We start from the raw sequence: 22,878 nt of genomic DNA on the forward strand, positions 1-22,878 counted from the left end.
TCTTAATCCAGCCTCTCCCAAATGCAGCATCTCACAATCCCTTCTCACAATTTACGCATGGCTGCCTAAGGTGCCTTTAAAGTTAAGGAGAATTTTTTTTTTTACCTGGTTCACAGGGAGGCCAACTGCTGTCTGATGCATCGAGTTCATCGGACTCCAGTTGTCTGTATCTTTCAACATATTCAACTCCAGCACTCTGTCGAGCTCTGTCAGGTGGGAAGACAAAATACAGTCTCACTCTTATTTCATAAACTCAAAGAAACCTCTATTTTTAAAAAAGTTTTACAAGTTGTGTGTCTTTTGTCTCGCAATTTGATCCTTCTACATGGTTTTGTATGTACTGTGGCATTTTATGTGTTGTGACTTGCAGTTGTTTTTATCGATCATCGTTTAGTAGTTACTGATTGTAATTGTAAAGAGTGATTTCTGTTTAATTATTTGCCGATGCTTTGAGAGGACACTTGTACCTTAGTTCTCAAGTTTAATCCATTCCAGGAGTCCGTTCGACTCCCAAAAATGGTTCGAAAACCAAGGCACGGCTTCCAATTGGCTGCTGGAGATTCCTGCAGCCAACTGGGTCATGGAAGCTGCGTCGGATGTTCAGCTGCCAAAAAATGTTCACAAACCGTAACACTCACTTGCGACTTTCGGGTGCCAATTTGTTCAACAACTAAGGCATTCAACTACCAAGGTACCACTGTAGATGGTACTATTATATTCTATTATATTCTAATAGATTATTAAAGATTGCTTTGTTTGATATAAGTGGTTACATTTTCAAGTTATGTTTTATGGTGACTTTTTATATTGGGTCAAATTATTATAAGATGTGTGTTCTTTGTTGCTGTAAACTGCCTTGTGCATAGTAATGAATGAATGAATTTATTATTTCGGTCCCAGACCAGTTCTAGCCTGTGAATAGTAATATAGAAAGGTGGCATACAAGTGATATGAAATGAGGCACTCCTGTTAAGTGATGGAGAAGGATGCAGCAAGTTGTAAATGGCAACTGGGGATGCTCACTGGACCAAGTTTGGTCCCTCAGTCACACACTGAGCTCCAAGGTGCACCACAGGGCCGGTCCTACCATTAAGCAGACTGAGGTGATTTTCAACTGTCATAAAAGGACGATGAAATTACATGCAATCAATCATTATTACAGTGGTACCTCGGGTTACATACACTTCAGGTTACATACGCGTCAGGTTAAAGACTCCGCTAACCCAGAAATTGTGCTTCAGGTTAAGAACTTTGCTTCAGGATGAGAACAGAAATCGTGCACGGGCGACGCAGCAGCAGCAGGAGGCCCCATTAGCTAAAGTGGTGCTTCAGGTTAAGAACAGTTTCAGGTTAAGTACGGACCTCCGGAACGAATTAAGTACTTAACCCAAGGTACCACTGTATAATAAACATCATCATATTTTTAAAGTCATGATACCTCAGGTATCATAATAACCTGAACAGTCTTGGTCATATTATGCCTTTCTGCCTCAGACAGCAAGATGCCTTAGGCCAACCCTATGTGAAGATAAAAGTAAATTTTCTATTCTTTTCTATCCTGGCATAAATGATACAATAGTAAGGAAGCATTTGTTTAACCCAATGAGTTTTGCTGAGTGGGCTGGGATTTTTCAAAAATCCAAGGGCTTTACAATTATTTCCAAGCAACTCTTCAGGCTATTTTTTTTTCTTGCCTGCTTGCTTGCTTGGTATCAAGAAATAGCTATTAAGCACTAACCACAAAAATAACATCAAATTAACGAAAGGAATGCCAGCTTGTCCCTTCAGAGGAATTACTGGGAGGGAAACACCATTTAACACTAAAAATAATTGGCACATTTGTACTAAATATACTCCCACAATAACACGTTAGGCTTTAAATGAATTCAGGGATTTCAAAAGGTCTTCCCTGACTTAAAGCTATGAAATGACCTCAGAAAAGGTTGTGAGCCAATGACAGCAAAATGGGGGGGGGGGGGAGAGAACTGAACCCATACAAAGGAAACCACAGACACACATAAATATGTACATATTTCACATATATACATCACACATATCTCAAAAGCAAGGAGAGGGATATTACAAATGACACTGCTATAACGCTCTCATTTCTTAAACATCTGTGTTACAATTTTTATTATGCTTTACAAGAGATGGTCACAACAACTGCACACAATGAAAAACAGGGAGCATCCCAGTACAGTGGTGCCCCGCAAGACGAATGCCTCGCAAGACGGAAAACTCGCTAGACGAAAGTGTTTTCCGTTTTGGGGGTGCTTCGCAAAACGAATTTCCTATGGGCTTGCTTCGCAAGACGACAATGTCTTGCGAGTTCCTGCTGGTTTTTTTTCCTCCCCCCCCCTTTTTCTAAGCCGCTAAGCCGCTTATCAGCTGATCCGATCAGCAGATAAGCCGCTAAAAGCCGCTAATAGCGCTAATCCGTCAGTGGGCTTGCTTCACAAGACGAAAAAACCGCTAGACGAAGAGAATCACAGAACAGATTCTTTTTGTCTTGTGAGGCACCACTGTATATGAAGTACTTCTATTATCTTTAACGATTTCTCATCCAAAAGCTGGAAGACTTTGCGGCTCTGAAACAACCTCACTGCAAGAAGTTGCTGTGGAAGAAGTTGAAGAGCCAATCAACAAAAGCTTAATCCAGACAAGACTGGGGTGCTGATGGCTCCCTAGACCAGATGGATGGGAGGCAGCCTGCTCAAGATGGGGTTACACTCCTCCCGAAGGAGCAGGTACGTAGCTTGTAGGATCCAGATTCAAGTGACCTCAGTGGCTCCCACTTGTGGCTCCAGCTGTGCCCCTACGTCATGGGCAGGCAAAGTAAGGCCCGGGGGCCGGATCCGGCCCAATCGCCTTCTCAATCCGGCCCGCGGATGGTCTGTGAATCAGCACATTTTTACATGAGTAGAATGTGTCCTTTCATTTAAAATGCATCTCTGGGTTATTTGTGGGGCCTGCCTGGTGTTTTTACATGAGTAGAATGTGTCCTTTTATTTAAAATGAATTTGTGGGGCACAGGAAATTGTTCGTTTTTTCCTCAAAATATAGTCCGGCCCCCCACAAGGTCTGAGGGACAGTGGACCGGCCCCCTGCTGAAAAAGTTTGCTGACCCCTGCCCTACGTGGACAGAAGAAGCCTAACCTCTGCTATCTATGCTCTGGTAACTTCTAGGCTGGACTACTGCAAGGCATTTACATGTTGAGCTGCCCTTGAAGACATTATGGAAACTGCAGCTGACAAATTATGGCAGGATAGTCAGAACATATTAACACCAATTCTGGCACTGGTTTTTACCTATGAAGCCTTATCTGCAAGGACAGTGTCTCCCCACATGAACCAACCTAGACCCTATGGAGGCCCCCTCTTCATGTTCCCCCTTCATGTGAGGTTTGGGGGATGGCAACAAAAAAGGGAGATTTTTCAGTGGTGGTCTCCTGCTTGTGAAAACTCTCCATGGGGAGGCACACCCGGAGCCATCTTTGTCCAGTCTCAGGCACCAGGCAAAGGCTTTTCTTTTCGCCCAGCCTCTTAGCCCTTAATTTGAAGGATGGCATTGTGGCCTCTTTTAGCAGGGCAGGACTTATAGCCCTGCCTTTTGGTTTAGCTATGTTTTCAGTCCTTCATTTGACTTTCTTTTTTTAAAGTTTTCGTTGTCGTTTTTAACTGATTTTAATGTAGGTCACTTTGAGTTAGCTTTTAAGAAAAGCAACTAACATAGTAAAAAGTAGCTGTCTTATTACAAAAGAATTTCAGAAATGGACTGGAAAGAGAAGTTGCTGAATTAAAACCATGGAGAGACCTGGTCTGAATAGAGACATTGGAGTCTTATCTCATTATACAGTACATGGTTCCCCCCACCCCCCACCAAATGAAGACTGAACGAAAACCTACACCAAATCCATTAATCGCCAGAACTTAAAATATAAAAACATGTCGTGGGATTAGCTATTCTAACACAGAATTTTCAACATACAAGATGGCTGGTCTTGACCTATAATGCTCTCGATAATACAAAGTGACAGGGTGCTAAGGCAGCACATGAACAATGGGAATTTAAGTGGAAGTAGTAAGATGTACCAAAGCCACTGGAAATCGTAACTCTGAACGCAAGCACTTGTGACAGCATCCCATCTTCCACAAGCCTGGATATTTCTGAGGCCCTTATTTTTCCACTTTAATACCCAATTCTCCATCCCTACATCAATGTTTTTGTTAGCAAGAGACTAGGGGTTTTACTTAATACTGATGCCAGCATCAATCAACCCAGAGGTTGTGCTTTCATCTGTATGGATGCTCTTACAAACACTGCCCACATTCCAGCACCAGTGTCTTCCTCATCCCTCACAGCTGCTTCAGTTATAGCTGGCGAAGGGCTGAACGACAATGTTATGCGCAGTGTGAGGTCACTGCTGGAAGTGGATGCCCCGTGTCAAATTTGACCTTCCCCAAGCTTACACTGAGGTGCACTTACCTGCCAGGGAAGCAGGTGCTTATTGAGACTGATTGGGCAGAAGTTCAACAGTAGGGGGAGCCAGAGACAAAGAGAGGCAAAAATGTTGTTTTCCTTTTGATTAATTTACTTTGGTGTTGGGGGATGAGTGAGGTGCCTCAGGGTTCTGTCCTCTCCCCCATGCTTTTTAACACCTACATGCAGCCGCTGGGAGAGATCAACAGGGGGTTTGGGCTGGGTGTTCATCATTATGCGGATGATACCCAGCTCTACCTCTCTTTCAAATTGGAACCAGTGAAGGCGCTGTGTGAGTGTCTGGAGGCGGTTGGATGGCGTCTAACAGACTGAGGTTGAATCCTGACAAGACAGAAGTACTGTTTTGGGGGGGTGGGGCGGGGGGGTGTGGAGGACTCCCTGATCCTGAGCGGGGAAACTGTACCCCTGAAGGAGCAGGTATGCAGCCTGGAGTCATTTTGGACTCACAGCTGTCCATGGAGGCACAGGTCAATTCTGTGTCCAGGGCAGCTGTTTATCAGCTCCATCTGGTGCGCAGGCTGAGGGCCTTCTCGGTCGTGGCGCCTGCCCTGTGGAACACCCCCCCCCCATCAGATGTCAAGGAAATAAACAACTATCTGACTTTTATGTTTTATGAAGTCATTTATTACATGCTGTAAGCCGCCCAGCATAGCTGGGGAAACTCAGCCAGGTGGGTGGGGCATAAATATTATATTATCATCATCATCATCATCATCATCACCACTACTACTACAGTGGTACCTCAGGTTAAGTACTTAATTCATTCCGGAGGTCCGTTCTTAACCTGAAGCACCACTTTAGCTAATGGGGCCTCCTGCTGCTGCTGTGCCACCGGAGAATGATTTCTGTTCTCATCCTTAGCGGAGTCTGTAACCTGAAGCGTATGTAACCCAAGGTACCAATGTACTTTAAATGTGTACTAGTAGCGTTTTCCAGAAAAAGAAGTGCCGGAGCTCACCGCCATAGTCGCCAACGTCGCCACCATCTTGAAACCAAAATCACATGACTAGATGCTGGGCTATACCATCTTATAGGGAGATTCAGATTGTTTCGCCCCTCAAATCGGCGCATCACGAAAAGGATGATCAACACAGTACGCTGATATGGTGTTGCCCACACTTGCCTTACTTTAGCCTACTGGCCGACAGCTTTCTTTCTTGATTGGCTCCTGATGCTCTTCCTGAAAGAGCCCCCGCCCACCCCTCGCAGTTTCTGATTGGTAAAACTTTCACTCTTTCAGCATCGATTATTCTGCAACTCCATCATGTTGCCTTCTTTGGTAAAGAACACCTGGTGGTGCTACGCAGGGTTGCAGGAGCCAAATCCGGCAGCAATACATTTGCTTTGCTTTTGACGTGTGTGTGGGTAGCCTAGCAATGTCGCATCTCCCGCTGTGCTTTGCGCCGCTTGCATCACCATCACTCCCCACCATGCTCCGGGGTGCAAACACTCAAGGCAGGGAAGATGGCAAAGGTGGCGGTGGCGCAAGGCAGGGGCCAAAAAAATATGCCAGAACTGGGTTCCGGCACATTCCACCAGAAGAAGAAAAAAGCACTGTGTACCAGGCAATGGCAGCAGGTCTCTGAACCATCAGCCACTGGAGAACACAAGAGAATGCTCTTGTGCTCCTAAAAGAAGACTCCTCCTGCTGGATCAAGCCAAGGTCCTAGCTAGCTAGTTCAGATTCCTGTCCTCACAGTGACCAACCAAATTTCCCAACAGGAAACCTGCAAGGAACAGCATTCTCCCCAACAACCTTCCCTAAAAACTGATATTCAGTGACAAATGCCACCTCTGATATTGGCGGAAGTACACACCTGTCTTAGCTAGTGGCCACTGAGAACCTTATCATCCATGAAATTAATCTAGCCCTCCGTTAAAGCGATCAAAGTCTGCGGCCTTCACTACATACTACGGGAGTGCCACCATTCAACTATGTCCTGTTTGTTGCCTTCCCAAGTCTTCTGGCTGGTCACAGTGGGAAATGGTATGTATTAGTATGGGGGTCAGCAAACTTTTTCAGCAGGGGGCCGGTCCACTGTCCCTCAGACCTTGTGGGGGGCCAGGCTATATTTTTTTGGGGGGGAGGAATGAACGAATTCCTATGCCCCACAAATAACCCAGAGATGCATTTTAAATAAAAGCACACATTCTATTCATGTAAAAAGACGCTGATTCCCGGACCGTCCACGGGCTGGATTGAGAAGGCGATTGGGCCGCATCCAGCCCCCGGGCCTTAGGTTGCCTACCCCTGCTTTAGTGTGATCCAACAGAGCTGCTATTACATTATTATTATTATTATTATTATTATTATTATTATTATTACACTCGCTGAAAAGAGTTTTCAGCCTATATAAACGACATTCACAGGGGCTGTGGCCTTTCCTTTAGTAGACAAGGTAGCATTCAAAACTGGAAGATGCTTGAATTCAGCTACCGAAATAGGCTGATTCGGGAAAGGAAAGGGGGGAATGGAAAACTCATTAATTCAAAAACCTTAATGCGCCACTGCATTAACTAGCATGACGCGTACCTTTTCAGAATTTCAAAGCTTCGGGCTTAACAGTTATAAATATTGAAGACTATGTAGAACCGCAGAATAAAATCTAAATTCTTAACCCAAAAGGGGGGGGGGGTTCAGTGTTAACTATACAAGCTACGTACAAAAGGTGTACAGCTTACAGGCCTTGCATTCAACCTGATCAGTCACCACTTCTAGGCCCAGAATGACTTTCGGTATTCCCTGATCTCACAGCCATCTTATTTCACAAAATTCTGACCTTAGTTTATCAGTTGAGTCTTGCCTACCATTCTCATTTTTTCCTTGGAAAGGACCACAGCATCATTTAAGTGAAGGTTTGTTTTGAGGAGGGAGGGGGAAGAGAGAAATCCATCACAACTCAGGTATACACCCCTTGTTTCGCTTCTGAATGTGAAAAATATATAGAAAGAGTACCCCTTGGCAGTTAAAGAGTTCTCTTGAAGGGCAATCTCACATTTGTACATTAGAAAGCCTGCAACCCACCCCCACCCCCCACAAATGAGATGGCCATCAACTTAACCTTGTCAGTCAGCTGTCATGTCCAGGCTTTCAGCTGGATGCCCAAAGCAGCTCCAGCACATAGCCAAGACACGTCAATCATAAGCCCTAAATATGACTACTAGGGGTCATTCTGACATAGGAATTGTACTGAAGAGTTTTAATGCCTCCATTAATAATTAGTCCAGTGAGTTTTAAAATTCACAGGCCACAGGCCACCAGTGGTTTAGATCGCACCTAGAAAGGCCACAGAAGAAACTGCTGATGGTTTCTCTTGAGTAAAAAGCGCTGGTGACTGTATAATAAAAACTTATCAACTTCACCTGTTATGTACTGAGTTGAATAGGATCCAAACTGAAGCAGTCTGATTGGTCCTAGAACAATGCAGCAATATGATTGGTTGGCAGGAACCACCCAATCCTGCTCCAGATAGAAGTGAATCCACAACCTGATTGGCTTACAGTAGAATTCCGGAATTAGCCAATCATGTGCGGCCCATTGTGTAAATAATGTATATAAAGCAAATACTGTGAGGGGACATTCATTCATTCCTCCTCACCACTATGAGCTGAATAAAGAGCATGAAATCACTTTGCGACTCTGAGTATATTTCATCACCCCTCTGATGCAGTTGTACGCAACACCAGACCTATAAAAGGTTACGGGATTTCAGCAAGAAGATACGGGATACACGCTGATTGGAAATGAAGCAGTGTGACTGCCCTAAAACTCTTCCAGGAACAAACAGCACTAAAAGTGGGATCATGTATGACCACCCTGATACCATCACGATCACAAATAGTCACAAAAGCCCGATAAATAGGACATTGGGAAACACCCTTATTAACAATGCAATCCGAGCATTGTGCTATTGCAGCAGTACAGTGCCAACTTAGCTCTGAGCCTGTGCTTTTTGGGTTTCATACACTGCACTATTTTGACCAGGCATAGGCAAACTCGGCCCTCTAGATGTTTTTTGGGACTACAACTCCCATCATTCCTAACTAACAGGACCAGTGGTCAGGGATGATGGGAGTTGTAGTCCCAAAGCATTTGCCTATGCCTGATTTTGACTGACGGGTTGCTTTATTGATTGCTTTGTAAACCGCTGGGACCACGCATGATGAAAACAGCTCTCTCTACACTGGAAATAAATAAAACTGCAGCCCAATTTTTAAAGTGGTTTTGTGGTTTTTTTTACTGCCCAGGAAGGACAATTTCTGCCTCCAGTGCAAAGCCTATTATGCACTTTAACTTGGGGGAGGTGGGGGGAGCAATTGGTGCCCTGTCACAGACAGCAACACAACTCAGGCCAGCCTTGCCCAAAATCCAGGCAGCCTACCTGGGATAAGAGTCCTTTTTTTATCCTGTGCCCCCATCCCCTTCAAATCTAACCACAATTTTCTGTGACTTTCCCCAGCTTCCAAAGCTATTAAAAATTTCTTCTTAAGAAGGCACATCTGGTCCATAGAACTTTATGTCCAACTTCTACCCAGTGTCACAACCCTAGTGCCTCACAACATTGGAAGTTGTCTTATACCCCATGACACTTCTTGTCAAAATAGTCCAATACTGCCTACTCTGACTGGCAGCAGCTCTCCAGGAACCTAGGCCAGGGGTTGCCAACACAGGAGACACAGGTGCCCGTGTCCCTGCAATCACCTCCCATGTGGTGTCTGCTAAAGGTCTCAGCAAATAATCCCCTCCAAAATACGCCGTATGTGAGAGCCTGTTTGCTCTGGCCTCTCCTACGAATGCTCCCATTTCAAAGGGATGGCAGGATGGGGCACGCACCATCCCTCCCTTTTTGAACAAAGAAGAGATGCAAAGAGCTTCTCTCAGGGAATGAATTGGGTGGTGGCTGATGTAGGTGCCTTTTTGCCTACCGATGTGAGATGGGGAAATACTATATTGTGTTGCCATTTCTTTTTCTGAACTTTTAGATGCAGCAGACCTTCAGAGTTACGCAACACCCACCACGGCGGCCATTTTGTGGCATTCTCCCAGAAAAACATTCATTAGTCGGGGGGGTCTCTTTTGGGTTTGCGTTCTTATTATGTCTTTTGTGTTTTTATCTGCCTTGCTTCTGTTTTGAGCTACCCTGAGATCTACAAATCAAAGGTGATACAAATTTAATACAGGCAACTCTCAATTTACCCGGGGGTTACGTTCCAAGGCATCGCGTGTTTAAGTGGAATTGCATATATTGGAAACGCCATTGAAAAAGCCTGCAAACACCCAGTTCCACCCACCCACCCTCTTTTTGTGATTTTTCCGGTACAGAGCAATGCGCTTGTGCACGGTCACAACACATATCGGACGAACCTAGAACGGTCGCTGCCTATAAATAAAAATTTGAAATATGCCCGCTAGCCTAAGAAGGAACAAAAGCCAGCAACAGTTGCAGGCCTTGTCTTAGGCAGACAAGGTCTGACTCTGCAGCCTGCTCCTTTTAACAAGGAAATAAAGAACTTTTAGATGACATCTGAATGCAGAGGGAGATCTTTAATGTTAGATGTTTTATTGTGTTTTTACTATTCTGTTGAGGCTGGAGCAACCCAGTCAGATGCGTGGCATATAAATAATGAAATTTATTATTATTTATTATTAACAATTGATGCTGCCAACTGAATATGGGACCTTCTGAATACTTCTATTTAATGGCTACTACTATTTAATGGCTGCTTTTATATCCCACTTTCTCCTCCAAGGAGAAATTGGATTCCCACACAACAACCCACTGAGGTAGGTTAGCCTAAGAGGCAGTGACTGGCCCAAGGTCACCCTATGGAGCTTCACTGCTGAGTACAGAGTTGAACCCCAGCCTCCCAGGTCCTAGTCCAACGCTCTAACCACTAGACCACAATGGCTTTCTAGGCACAGATTCTACCACCAAGTGATGGTGCCTCCGCAACTATAATGAATACTAATTAAAAGCCTCCAACTAGTACAGTTAATATAGCATATATATCTTTAAAAAGCAACAAAGACAGAAAGGAAGCCTTATGTAAGTAAGGAGGCCAGCTCTACTTACTACTCCAGATAAAAAAAATAAAGAAATCTTAAGTTAATACTTCAGGCCATGAGTCATTTGCCAGCTGAGATCAAGCAGAGCTGTTTTCTTCATAACGTGCTACAAGAGAGCATCACTTTATCTGAAACAAGGGAGGGACACCAAAATCGTAGCAAGTCTAAATCTGCCTGCTCTGCAGATTTCAGAACTTTTTGTCTGTTCGTTTCGGGACCAAGTAGCACAAGCAAACTTAGCAAAAGTTGCATCGAAACACATTTGGAGAAGGCAGAGTATCGTTCCACAGCGGAGAGTCACTTTCAGTAATGTCCTCCTGGTTGTGACCACATGGCAACAGGGCCATTACAAAAAGAGATTACAGCTATTTCACCCACCCCTCCCCACAAAAAAAGGGTGCTAATCACCCAAAAGCCAGCATGGTATAACAGTTTGGGTGTCACGTCAGGATCAATTTTGGGAATGTGAGGTGCAAAGAGAGCATCCATTTGAATTCACACAACTATATTATTTCATTATTAGTTAGCACATTCTTAAATAAACTACCTACCTATGAAAATACATAGGGGTCTGTGGAGAAGAGAATCCAGTTTTTCCATGGAAGCATTAGCACTTATGCCAACGCAGCAGGTCTGTCAAACTAAATTCCTACCTGAGCTTTGCTTTGCTGCATCCAGCCATGGATGGAGGGAGGAATGCCAGACATTTACAATTTCTCCCCACACTATAGACATTTTAAGCAAGCCTAATATCTCCAGCAGATTGCTCACTGAACATACAGGTTACAGAATTTACTCAGTTACAGATAGGTAGCCGTGTTGGTCTGCCATAGTCAAAATAAAAAAATTCCTTCCAGTAGCACCTTAAAGACCAACTAAGTTAATTCTTGGTATGAGCTTTCGTGTGCATGCACACTTCTTCAGATACACAGTGTATCTGAAGAAGTGTGCATGCACACGAAAGCTCATACCAAGAACTAACTTAGTTGGTCTTTAAGGTGCTACTGGAAAGAAGAATTTACTCAGTCCTTTTACAGAAGAATCGCATTCTCCAAGGGAATGTGTAACACGGTGGGTGTTGTTGTTTTTTTTAAAAAAGAACTTTCTAGTTGCAGTATAGGTTTCTTTTTTGTTTTTAGAAAAATAAAAATAAAAAAGAGTGCAGGGACCTAGCAAATCCGCTGGAGAAAATTTGGCAGGGAACATTTTAATTCCGTCGGAAATTTTGCAAAGGCAGTTGTGCCATTTCAAGTCCAGTCTCTTCCCCGTTTTTTTGTGGGTTTTATTTTTTGTACTGCCCCAAACACAATGCAATGTGAAAGCCTCCCTATTGAGGATGATTAATACTGACACCTGAATTTTTCCAACATATAAGTAACATCGGCTTTAATAACAGCCACACACGTCACCCTTTATATTGCATGACATCCAGGCCAGATCTGCATGGCCGTTCTACCACACGAAGCAGTTCAATACAACACAACGGAGGGGAAAGGGGGCTGGCTGGGAGAGACCAACACTTATAAAAGAGAATATTGTCACTGGAAATTACAGCAGCGGGAGGGAAAAACAGAACAGACTTGTATTCTACACTTTCTGTTCAGGTTTATGGTAGGAAATGAAATAAAAGGTTTGGCAAAACGGCCGTTTAAGACTTTTTGCACGAACAACACATATAATGAATCTTGAAAGGGGGTATTTCTCCCCTCCCCAATCAGCCAGTCAGCAAAGGCAGACTAAGGAAGAAGTCATATTCACGTAATGGAGGAGAAAAGTCTGCAATAAGACCTGGCTATTGTTTCTTAAAAGAGCTGGGGATCTAGGTTTCTTGGAGGGGGCCATCATTCAATAGTTAAGATCGTGTTTTGGTCGCAGAAAGCTCACAGGTTTCTGGGCATCCCCTTTTGAACAAAACAGGTAAGCCAAGGATAAGAAAGCTCTCTCTATGCTTGAGATCTGGAAGGCCACTGCCAAGCAGAGAAGACAACACTGAGATAGGTGGACATACTGAAGACTGCCTCATCCTAGGCCAGGCTACGTGCATTTACTTCCAAATCCTAGCCAGGATTTTTATTTTTCAAAACCAAGTTTCTCATGGCTTATTGGAGGTGCTAGCAAAGCAAGCTGCTTCTTTAAATACCTTCATCATGTTAAAAAAAAAAAAACCCACAAAACCGTTAACAGCTGCGGACTATAAATAAGAACTACGCAAATACTAAGAGATTAATTTAATCAGGGGAAGTATAGACTAGGAATCTCTCTCTGTATGCAGCCGTGCAAGTAGCCCCCAACTGGCACAAATCCAGTTGAGATGAGCTATCGCAAGGCTGTATTGGTTTGTTATATATGTGTGTGTGTTAACTGTGGATAGGTAAAACAGAGCAGCTGCTCTGACCTGTCCTCCTCTTCCTCTACCACAAGTCTAACAGGAGGGGACAAAAGGGGGGGGGGAATCCAGCATCAAAATGGCCTGAAAGTTTAGTTCGACAACGAAAGCAACGTGGTTATTTTTAGAGCACTACAGGCATAGAAATAGAGCGCCAAACTGTGACCTACAGCTATGCACATCCAAGCATCGCATCATCCGGCCGACAGTCTTAACTTTAGCTAGAAGCACATCTGGCATGACTTCAGACCATCGTTGTTCATCCAGCTACCGACAATAACTTTGGATGCATATCGCAGCTGTAACAAGCTTCTGAAATCCTCGTCCTTGCCTTTATTTTTTAAGCCCACACAACAGATCAACTACTGCTCAAGACAAAACTGTCTAAAAGGCAGAAGCCCTGAATGGACTTTGGGAGAAGAATTTCGGAAGGATCCACGTCCAAGTGCCCAGGCTCTCTCTAATGTAAGAAGAAGCAAATTAAGCAACCTCAGAAGCTGGAAAAGGATGCAAAAAGATGAATGTGCCATCTTCAGTGCTCCTTTCTCAAGTGGGTAGAGTGAGGAATGCTTGTCTGCTTTTTTACAGAATGTGCAACTGCCTGTAAAAGGGAACGATGCTGGAATAAACAGCCTTCACGTCGAGCAAAACTCGTACACAGCCACATCGGGGAAAGATACGCCTTTCAATAAGTACAGTAAGTAGGTGAGTCATTTCACTCAAAACTTACAAAATGAAAATTAAAAGCACAGTACTGTAGTTGTATTGACTTTAGAAATTGTATTGACTAAAAACAAAACAAACAAGGATATAGAAGCATCAGAAACGACCAATGTCTTGCATGGGAAGGGTAGTGATCTGTACTTCCAGATTTCTAAGAGTTTAGTAAACTGTAGGCATCCAAATGTCTGTATGTATTCATGTTATGTACATGCATATCTTAATAACTGGAACCTTTAAATTCAGTGGAAAAACTTTTCTATCTCTGTGTTTTAAAAGATTACGGTACATTTGTTAAGTTTTTTGGGCTTTGCCTAGCTCATATAGTGCAAAAAGCTTACACATAAACACACACACATAGCATAATCTGACCCAATCCAAACATGTTTGAGTCCAATTGGTTTTAAAGGGGGAGCAAGCTTATATGTCCAGATTGTTACCAAATAGTGTGATCCTATATATGTCTACTCAGGTACAAAGCCCACTGAGTTCAATGGGCCTTGGTCCCAGGTAAAGTGTGTATAGAATTGCCACCTCCATGTGTCAGATTGTGTGGTAATTTATGAATGCTGTAACTGCACCGAACAAACCTGAATAAAGAACCTTCTCTCTCATCTTTTTAAATCAGCTGCCAAAATGCCATTCTTTGGCTGGATGAAATGGCCAAAAAACTATTCCTATAAGACCGGACAGTACCCTGGCTCAGAAGTTGTGACCAAGACCCTCCTGAGGGAATTGAAATGGCACCTCAAGGAACGTGAGCGCCTGATACAGGAGATAGAAAATGAACAAAAAGTTCAGAAAACTAGTGTGGATTACAACTGGCTGAAGAGCCAGGAAACTCCTCAGATAACTATCCCAGCGACTGAACAAAGACAGCTTGAAGTCCTTTGCTCCCAAATCCAACCGTGCCAAACTGGAATCATTCTCAGCAGGTAACACCGTTTTATTGACCTAGCATCACATAAACGTCTGCAAAAAATCAAGTACTGTAAAGACTTTTCCTTGCAGTTTCATCTTAATAATGCTTATGGAAAGTAAACCCCAGGTAGATAGTCCTCAGTGTGGTTACATGGTTCATTGCAAATATGCTCTGGACTCTAGCCTTAGCTTATTCCTAAGTCCCTCAAAGTTCAATGGGTCACCTCAAGCCAAGTGTGCATAGGAGCGATTTTGGCAAATTTAACTGCACAAGTTAAATGCTGGTTGATGTAACTTTCAATGTTTATCTGTTCCCTGAATGTGATGAACAAAACGTCTAGGCTAAAGCCTTCTAGAAACAAAACTTTAGCTTTGCTATTTATGCAAATTCAATGCCTATTAAAAGGTCTTTATTATTTAAAAATCAGATGCATGCACTATTTTTGCTAGACATGATATGCATCAGCATATGTATGAACTACCCTTTCCCCCAGTGTGTATAGCTTAAAATTTGCTTGCTATCGTTGTGGTTGTGAAACTAGTGAGTCACGATCCAAATTCATACACATGTGGGTAAAGCCAACATGTGCGACTCACAAAAGCAGCCTATTAAAAGCTCTCCATTAAAACATTCCTAATTCTATACATACAACTTTTCACCCACAGGCAGTGTATAGGAATTCAAAAAAGAAAATCAGAACAATCCTATGCTCTCTTTTTGAGCCCAGTAAAAGACTGGAGGGCAACGTCAGTTTGAATCAGCTTGCTCAGACAGCTTAATATGGGAAGGGGGAGCAGAATAGCTTCCACTGTTGTATGACATCAATATGCATTACAAGCGCCATTCCTCCCTGTTTCTTGATGGTGTCTTTAGAAAGCAACCACAAAAAGGACAGAACACCTTTCTCCACTGCCACCAAAAACAAGAGAGATAGAAGTGATAGGCACATACCAGCAAATTCAGGTTGCTCCTGTATAGGTATCAGGCAACAAAACCACTTCCCCAAAACATCAGACTTTTGCAATAAGTGATAGGGAAAATCTACTGGAAATTCCCTTCCATGCAATACCCAGCAAAGGAATCAGAATTAAATTAATTTTTAAAATTAAAAATTAATTTTAAAAAAGTTGTCTGGAATCAACCTTAGATTTCAGCCCCCTACCTTGCAGAAATTCACTATGTGGAATACCGTAGACTTCTTACAGCAGCTAGATTAAATGTCCTTGACTCTGCGATATTGTGGGGAAGGTACAGGGGAGTACCATACGGCCAGAGAATCTGTCATTGTGCTATGGGTGTGGTTGAGTCCACCCAACATATTCTCTTGACTTGCCCTTTTTATGCAGAGCTTAGACAAAATTTTATAGACTCGTTCCTATGTCAATCTAGTTTTCTACCTGGAGAAAACCAGGTTTTACACTTGTTGAATAACGTCACCAGAGCTATACCTTCTTTGGTGGCCAAATTTCTTTTTTTAGCTTTTAAGCGCCGCAAGATTTTAATTGACTGTATTGATATGGGGCTATCTGTTTAGCCCACTTTAGTGTTGGCTAAGTTCTAAAATCTTCCTGGAGTTTTAATTGTGTATTGACAAATGTTTTTTTTTTCTGACTGACGGTCGAATAAAGAAGTGATTGATTGATAACCTTAGATTTCAGGTTGTTTGGGTTTTTCCCCCTCTTCTTTCTAGATTCCGTGAGGTTCTGGCAGAAAACGACGTTTTACCTTGGGAAATTGTGTACATATTCAAGCAAGTTTTAAAAGAGTTCCTAACCAATCTGGAGAGAGAGGCTCAGCAGGAGCAGCTGGCCGACGTTTGGAACACAAATTGCTCCATGCACTTTGCAGCACCTGGCGACAACTCAGGCAAAACAGACAAAGAGGAGATCCCGACTGTATCTAGTTACGTTGACAAGAACACACAGGGCATGTTTCCAACTTTCTCCCACAGAATTTGGAATCTTCCCTATTACTACCCATCAAGTTAAGTTTCCCTCTCTTCCCAAGGTTGCCTCTGATGTCCCTCAGTTATCAGCAAGATTCAACAACTCTGAAGAAATCACAGAATTTTACACCACTCCAGCCCCATTGCTGCAAATTCAGAATGTTAAACCTGTTACAACTTGCATATAATTTACAGTCCTTAGGATAATTAGAATGCCAGCCTCTTTCTACTGTTTTGCTAGCTAACCATGTTGTGTAAAAGAACCTTCCTAACACAATCCATACTGTAGAGTAGACTTTTTTAATGAGATGTCTGAAGTATGCTGTTCATAATGTTCCTATAAGCATGTACGGTAGAAAACTTCAGTTTGCAATATTTTAAAAATGAAATCACTGTATAAATTATTATGTTAGAGAACAGCTACCAGACTTTTAGAAGAAATCTGAAGGCAGCCCTGTTTAGGGAAGCTTTTAATGTTTGATGGACTACTGTATTTTAATATTTTGTTGGAAGCTGCCCAGAGTGGCTGGGGAAACCCAGCCAGATGGGCGAGGTATAAATAATAAATTATTATTATTATTATTATTATTATTATTATTATTATTATTATTACTGTGGAAAGCAATAGCAAAGGGGAAGGGGAGATTGTTCTGTGGTCGGCAGGCATGCAATCTTTTCCAAAGTAAGTCATTTACTCTCTGAAATGAAAACTCAACAGTAAAAAAGGGAAAAATTAAACAGCCTTTCGTGCACTCTTATTTATAACGTTGGTCTTCAGCAGATAGGAAGCACTCTGATATAAGGCAAATCACAAAACAATGGACACCACTATTTGCTTTTTCAATGAGAGGCAGGGAAAGAAAAAAATCAAGGACAGCACTCATTTACTACTGTTAATAGTTGTGTAAGAACGATGCAGCACTTCCACCGTGTAACAAATTTAAGAGCTCTGATCTTCTCTGCTTGTAGTCATCCTAAAGTAGAAAAATACCTAAAGGTGGGGGGGCATGAGGTGGAAATTAACCACAAGTCCTATGCTGCAGTGTGGGGTTAAAAAGTGGATTACAGATTTGATGTCTGATTACCACAGTACATGGCAGCCTACAGAATTTTTCTGAAGAAAAAGGTTCCCTATACAGTAAAATTCCTGGTTAGATCTAAAAACAAACCAACTTGGGATACATACATATAAACACTCCAATCTTGCTTGTTTTCATATACATGTTGTTAGTCTGTGGTTTTTAAACACTTCAATATATGCTTTTCCCCTCAAGCATTTGTTGTGGGGGGTCATGCAGAAGGGTGGTTCCCCCCCCCCAATAGCTTGAAACTGACATGTGGGAACTGTGGCCACAACTGACATAAGTAGAGCAGAAAATCAATGAAAATAGTTGCCAGAATTGACTTTTCCGCAAACATATCCAAGCTAAATTTAACTCCCACCATTACGGAACAGCAACTGACACGCTTGCAGTTTTAGGGTTATGCCACCAGATAGCAAAGTTAGAGTCGAGAGGCAAACACTGCAATCCTAATCCCACCTCACCTGAAAAGAAGTCCCACTGAATTCAATAGGACTTGCTTTTAAGTAAAAACGGGGCTTTAGTTTCCTATTGCATACAAACATTTCTTTTGCCCCTGATGCTTAGGATATAATAAACTGGGCAGGTTTTCAAGGCTGCATCTTGAATCCAACGCACTCCTAGCATGAGGGAAAAAACATGCAAGGAAGCTGATCTCTGAGTTCCATCAATTCCCCTTTGCAGCCCAATCTTGATTTTCTGCCTTTTATGCACCTATCCTTTTTATTTAAATAAAGCCCTCCCAAAGAAATGAAGCCTTATTCCCCAAAATTTATCTTCCAGACACCGGCCCCCCCAAAAAAACCCTGCAACAACCAACAGTTCCACAGCAGGATATGCAGAGACCTCCACACAAATTGGTGCATGCACAGTCTGCATTTATGATGTTGGGAGGGCCAGGGAATTGATGCCCCTGTGGATGGTACTGAACTACAAATCGCATCAGCGCCTTGTCATCACTGCCAGTAGTCAGAGATATCGGGACCTAGTCCAATACTCTAACCACTACACCCAACTGACTGTCTGACCTGTTGACTGAATGGAGGCGGGGGGAGAGAATCTCTCTCAGCTGCTATCATATTGTTAATCTTTGGAAGAGAAGAATGTAAGCAGAGCCCTGCTGGATATGGCCAAACGAACCCCACCTTGGGCAAAAAAAATCCTGCATTTCAGGGGGTTGGTCTAGATGACCCACGTGACCCCTTCCAACACTACAATTCTATGATCCTATTCTCAAAGTGGCCAGCCAAAAGATGCTTGCCTGTGAGGAAACCCAAAAACATATATATCATTTTCCCTTCCCACTCCCACATGCCTCTCCAAGTATTTTTTACCCCCCCTCTTGTAATTTCTTCTCCCTTTCTCCTTTCACACTCAGCTTGTACCTTATTCCCTGCCTTCAAAACTCCCATTTATTCCATCATCCCTCCTCCATGATCCCATTACATTTCTGCTCTATCCCAATCCCTTTTGGTTTCCAGTCTATTGTTATTATTAATAAATATGAAAACTTTTCTCTCACATTCTAATTTCCTTTACTTCCTCCTCGAGCTTTTTCCCCACTTAGGAGAGAGACCTTCCTTCCTTCCTTTTGCCCCTGAACATCTCCCAGCCATCTTGACTCTGAAGGCAAGGAGTTGTTGGTGCAGGCACCAGCCTAACCAAAAAAGCTATGACATAATTAAGGGGCTGGGCAGGCTGAAGAGCTTGTGGCGGTGAGGCCTGCCTGTAAATGGCCCAAGGCCCATCGTTTGAATAACATGGTTCTAGATTTTGCACAGATATGCAGCCATTCTGATTACTGCAAAGCCGTGCCTGTCCAGTCCTGTCCGAAAGAACTCATCCCTCCCGCAGAGGAGTCAACCATCAATACATAAAGGAAAAGTGGCTTTATAAATCAGTCTTGTGACTTTTGAGAGCGCACACATGTCAGGTTTTACTTGACCAAGACATACCTTACCCGCTGATATTTAAAAATATATGCCGCTGAAAGATTCCTGGCTTTGAAATTTTGAATTGTAATTCTAATTTATACAGCTTAGATTTTATCAATTCCTGTGTTGTTGCTGCTGTTTTTAGATTATTGTACGTTAGCTTTTGCTTTCATTCCAAAAACTGCCTGCAGGACCAAAGTGGGCAAGTGAAGTGTTGATCACCTGGTGGTAACACGATTAGCTTGGAAATCAAACAATCCATCAAATCAATACCTAAGAGATCCTATCAAAAGCTCATCTAGTCCAGCATTCTCTCTCACAGGGGCCAAAGAGATGCCTTCAAGAAGTTCACAAACAGTAAACACATTACCAGGTAGCATGGGCATAGTGGGAGTGGGGCAGGAAGGGGCAGCTGCCCCATGAATAAAAATCAAAAATATATAATTGAGGTTCTGCCCCCCAACAAAAGGCCTGCACCCCGCAACAAAAATCCTGGCTATACCCATGCCAGATAGTCAGCCTCAACCACCTGCTTTTCCAGGTGACTGAGGTGGGATCATACCCCTAAAATACTCCTCCTTTCCCCCTTCTGTTTCTAACGAAACACATAATATACACTCTGGGGCCTCAAATGTCTTTTTAGACTGAGTATTCCTAAGAGGCTATTTCTCTTCACTTGCTTTCCTCCAGTCTCCTGGAGCTACAAACATCTGCCTGCAATGAGGAACAAATAATCTTCACAACAAAAGCAGCAATCCCACACACACCTACCTGGGAGTAAGGCCCCTGTGAACTCCACGGCACTTACTTCTTGAGTAAGCACATACAGGATTGTGATGTACAGCCTATTTTTCGTTACAAAGCAGTCCCGAAGAGACCACTTCATCAGCTGCATGGAATGTTTTATTGGAAAAAGGCATATTTTTCCTTTGGACAAATTAAATACAGTGGTACCACGGGTTAAGTACTTAATTCATTCCGGAGGTACTTTCTTAACCTGAAACTGTTCTTAACCTGAAGCACCACTTTAGCTAATGGGGCCTCCCACTGCCGCCGCGCCGCCGGAGCACGATTTCTGTTCTCATCCTGAGGTAAAGTTCTTAACCAGAGGTAATATTTCTGGGTTAGCGGAGTCTTTAACCTGACGCGTATGTAACCTGAAGCGTATGTAACCCGAGGTACCACTGTAATCTATGGCATTTTAACCTTGGGGTGGGTATTGTTTTCACTAGGTTACACATTTTTGTGTTTTTATATTGTCAACTGCCCTGTGATGCGGTAAGCAATAAATATAGATTGTGCAGGTTAGCCTGCAAGGCCCCAACTCTTCTCAGGGATTAATGTACTCTACTAATTAGGTTTGGGGTGCTTGCATTATGCAGCTCTATTTCTTCCCAAGATTACTATTTCCACCATTCAATGGAACACCAATCTACAAATCCTGTTCATTAAATTTGTATGCCGCCCTTCATCAAAAAAACCTCAGGGCAGTTCACAGCATAAAAACACAGAATAAAACCACAAAAAACAGTACATAATAAAGACAAGAACAAAACAAACCAGTAAAACCCCCCCTCTCCATATATATCCCTGGGCTCCTTTGGAGAAAGTTGCTAAACTTTTTAAAATAAATAACGGCAAATTAGATTATGATCTGGTTAACTACAATAACAAGCTTCCCCCCTCTTTTTTTTGTAATGTACACAATACTATTATTTTTTCCTTTTTGTTTTCTAGTGGGTACTGTTTGTGTCTTATCTTACTCTGTGCACATGTCGTTTTGTGCTTTTTTTCATTTTTCAGTAAAGCATCCAAAACAAAATATAAATAAATAACGGTGAGCAACAAGCTGTCCCGCAGAAATACATACGCATTGGCAGAAGGGGCCTGCTCTTTCGCAGACCCCCCCGGGCTGTGAGCCGGTCCACCAGCCTGGGGCTGCCCCCCCAAGAACTCTACTCCGCTGACTGCCTTGCCGATGGTGAACCAGTCGCTGATCTGGTCCAATGTGAGCTTTCGCAACATCTCTGCCCCCTCGCCAAGCCAAGACAACCCAGCAGGGCCAGCGCCCCCTAAGAACCCAGGTTAATTGCTAGGCGCCACCCACAGCCACGTGCTAAACATTCCGCAGGCAGAATTCTGCTACTCCTCTTGAATGGGCGTGGCTTCCGGTGCAGAGCTCTCCTACGCATCTACTCAGAAGTAACTGCCGCCGCGTTCAAAAGGGGCTTGCGCCCAGTCTAGGCGCGCGCGGCGCACGTGCGTAAGGACCGCACAAGCCCGTTTGAATCTGAAGTCCAACTTCAACTCAGGCGCGTTTAGGCCTGCAAGCAACCTTGCGGTGCAATCTGCTTTCCGCACCTTTACTCGAATGTAAGCCCTGCAGTGTGAAATGGGATGTGTGTATATTAGAGAAAGACCTGCATCCTTTACTCGCACTTGCTTAAAACCATCCGGTGAATTTTCGTGTTTTTGCTACCGGCTGCTCTTTCCTCCCTAAATTGGAAACTGCGCTGCAAAGTGCTAAGCGTGTTTTTGTTGGACTACAACTCCCATCAATGCCTAGCTAGAAGGAGCAGTGGTCAGGGATGATGGGAATTGTAGTCCAACAACTTCGGGGGGGGGGCGCAAGGTCGATGAGAAAGGCTGATAGATAAAACCCACAATATACGGTTTATCTATACTTCTGTCGTCGATCGCGCAAAATGCAGTTATCTCGTCGGTTTTTCTTCCATCCACGAGTAAACGTGCCTAGAGGACGGGGTCGGCTCGCTTTTACTCTTTTCTTTCGCAATTCTAAATAAAAATGTAATCTACCTTACTGCAGGGTAAAGGGAGCGACTAGTCTTTTTGGGGGTGGAGGTTGCCGCACACAGCAATGCAGCGGCGACCACTTTGCACTCTTGCACAGCTGATCTCCAAGGATCTCTTTCATTCTTCCAGCTAATTAAATGACAATCTGATCATCCGAGAGGAGACGATTTGCATCCTGTCAGCTTGCTTGGGCTGCACCGAGGAGTTTCTACGCAAACATTTGTGTTGTTTATTTTTTTGCTGCTGCACAGTATGGATGGATATATTATTATTATTAAATTTCAATACTGCCCTTCTTCCAAATATCACAGGACGGTTTACAATATAAAAACACAAAAGTGCATACCATAATAAGCCACTCTGCTGGAGGGAAAACATGCACTTCATACGCACTTTTTTAGTTACAATGAGGTTAGCAATTGTTCTACGGCAGGCAGGCGGCAGTCCAGCTTAGCCCACAAACAGCGCCATCCTGCGCGGTGTGGTACAGCGGTTACAGCATCG

The 22,878-nt window shown here is 43.2% G+C and overlaps 2 protein-coding genes across 4 annotated transcripts in view; one reads left to right on the forward strand and one right to left on the reverse strand.

The window, feature by feature from the left end:
• The window catches only part of TDRD9 (tudor domain containing 9), a 90,639-nt gene extending 68,711 nt beyond the window's left edge, over nt 1-21,928 (reverse strand). Inside the window, exons 1-2 of one of the 2 annotated variants that reach the window (XM_083517004.1) lie at nt 21,431-21,928; nt 106-206 (exon numbers count right to left, since the gene is read on the reverse strand). In XM_083517004.1, coding sequence (XP_083373130.1) covers nt 106-206; nt 21,431-21,585 — 256 coding nt within the window. In that variant the 5' untranslated portion in view covers nt 21,586-21,928. Of the gene's footprint in view, nt 1-105; nt 207-5,462; nt 5,645-21,430 lie in introns of those variants that run through there. The other variant, XM_083517005.1, reaches the window with a different exon arrangement.
• RD3L (RD3 like) lies at nt 12,909-17,257 on the forward strand. 2 transcript variants are annotated; one of them, XM_083520373.1, is made up of 3 exons: nt 12,909-13,654; nt 14,306-14,612; nt 16,290-17,257. In XM_083520373.1, the coding sequence occupies exons 2-3, from the start codon at nt 14,314-14,316 to the stop codon at nt 16,585-16,587; spliced, it is 597 nt and encodes a 198-aa protein (XP_083376499.1). In that variant the 5' UTR covers nt 12,909-13,654; nt 14,306-14,313; the 3' UTR covers nt 16,588-17,257. The 2 variants fall into 2 exon arrangements, with proteins under 2 accessions (XP_083376499.1, XP_083376498.1); XM_083520372.1 differs by having other exon boundaries at nt 12,911-13,662.
• Nucleotides 21,929-22,878: the final 950 nt, after the last annotated feature.

Source organism: Podarcis liolepis (genome assembly GCF_965112155.1).
Source record: "Podarcis liolepis genome assembly, chromosome: 1".
NCBI lineage: Eukaryota > Metazoa > Chordata > Lepidosauria > Squamata > Lacertidae > Podarcis > Podarcis liolepis.

Excerpts from the sequence above, each read along its gene's own strand:
- RD3L (XM_083520373.1), top strand. The coding sequence starts at position 14,314 with ATGCCATTCTTTGGCTGGATGAAATGGCCAAAAAACTATTCCTATAAG. Across the intron at positions 14,613-16,289 it reads ACTGGAATCATTCTCAGCAG|ATTCCGTGAGGTTCTGGCAG; the intron begins GTAACACCGTTT and ends TCTTCTTTCTAG.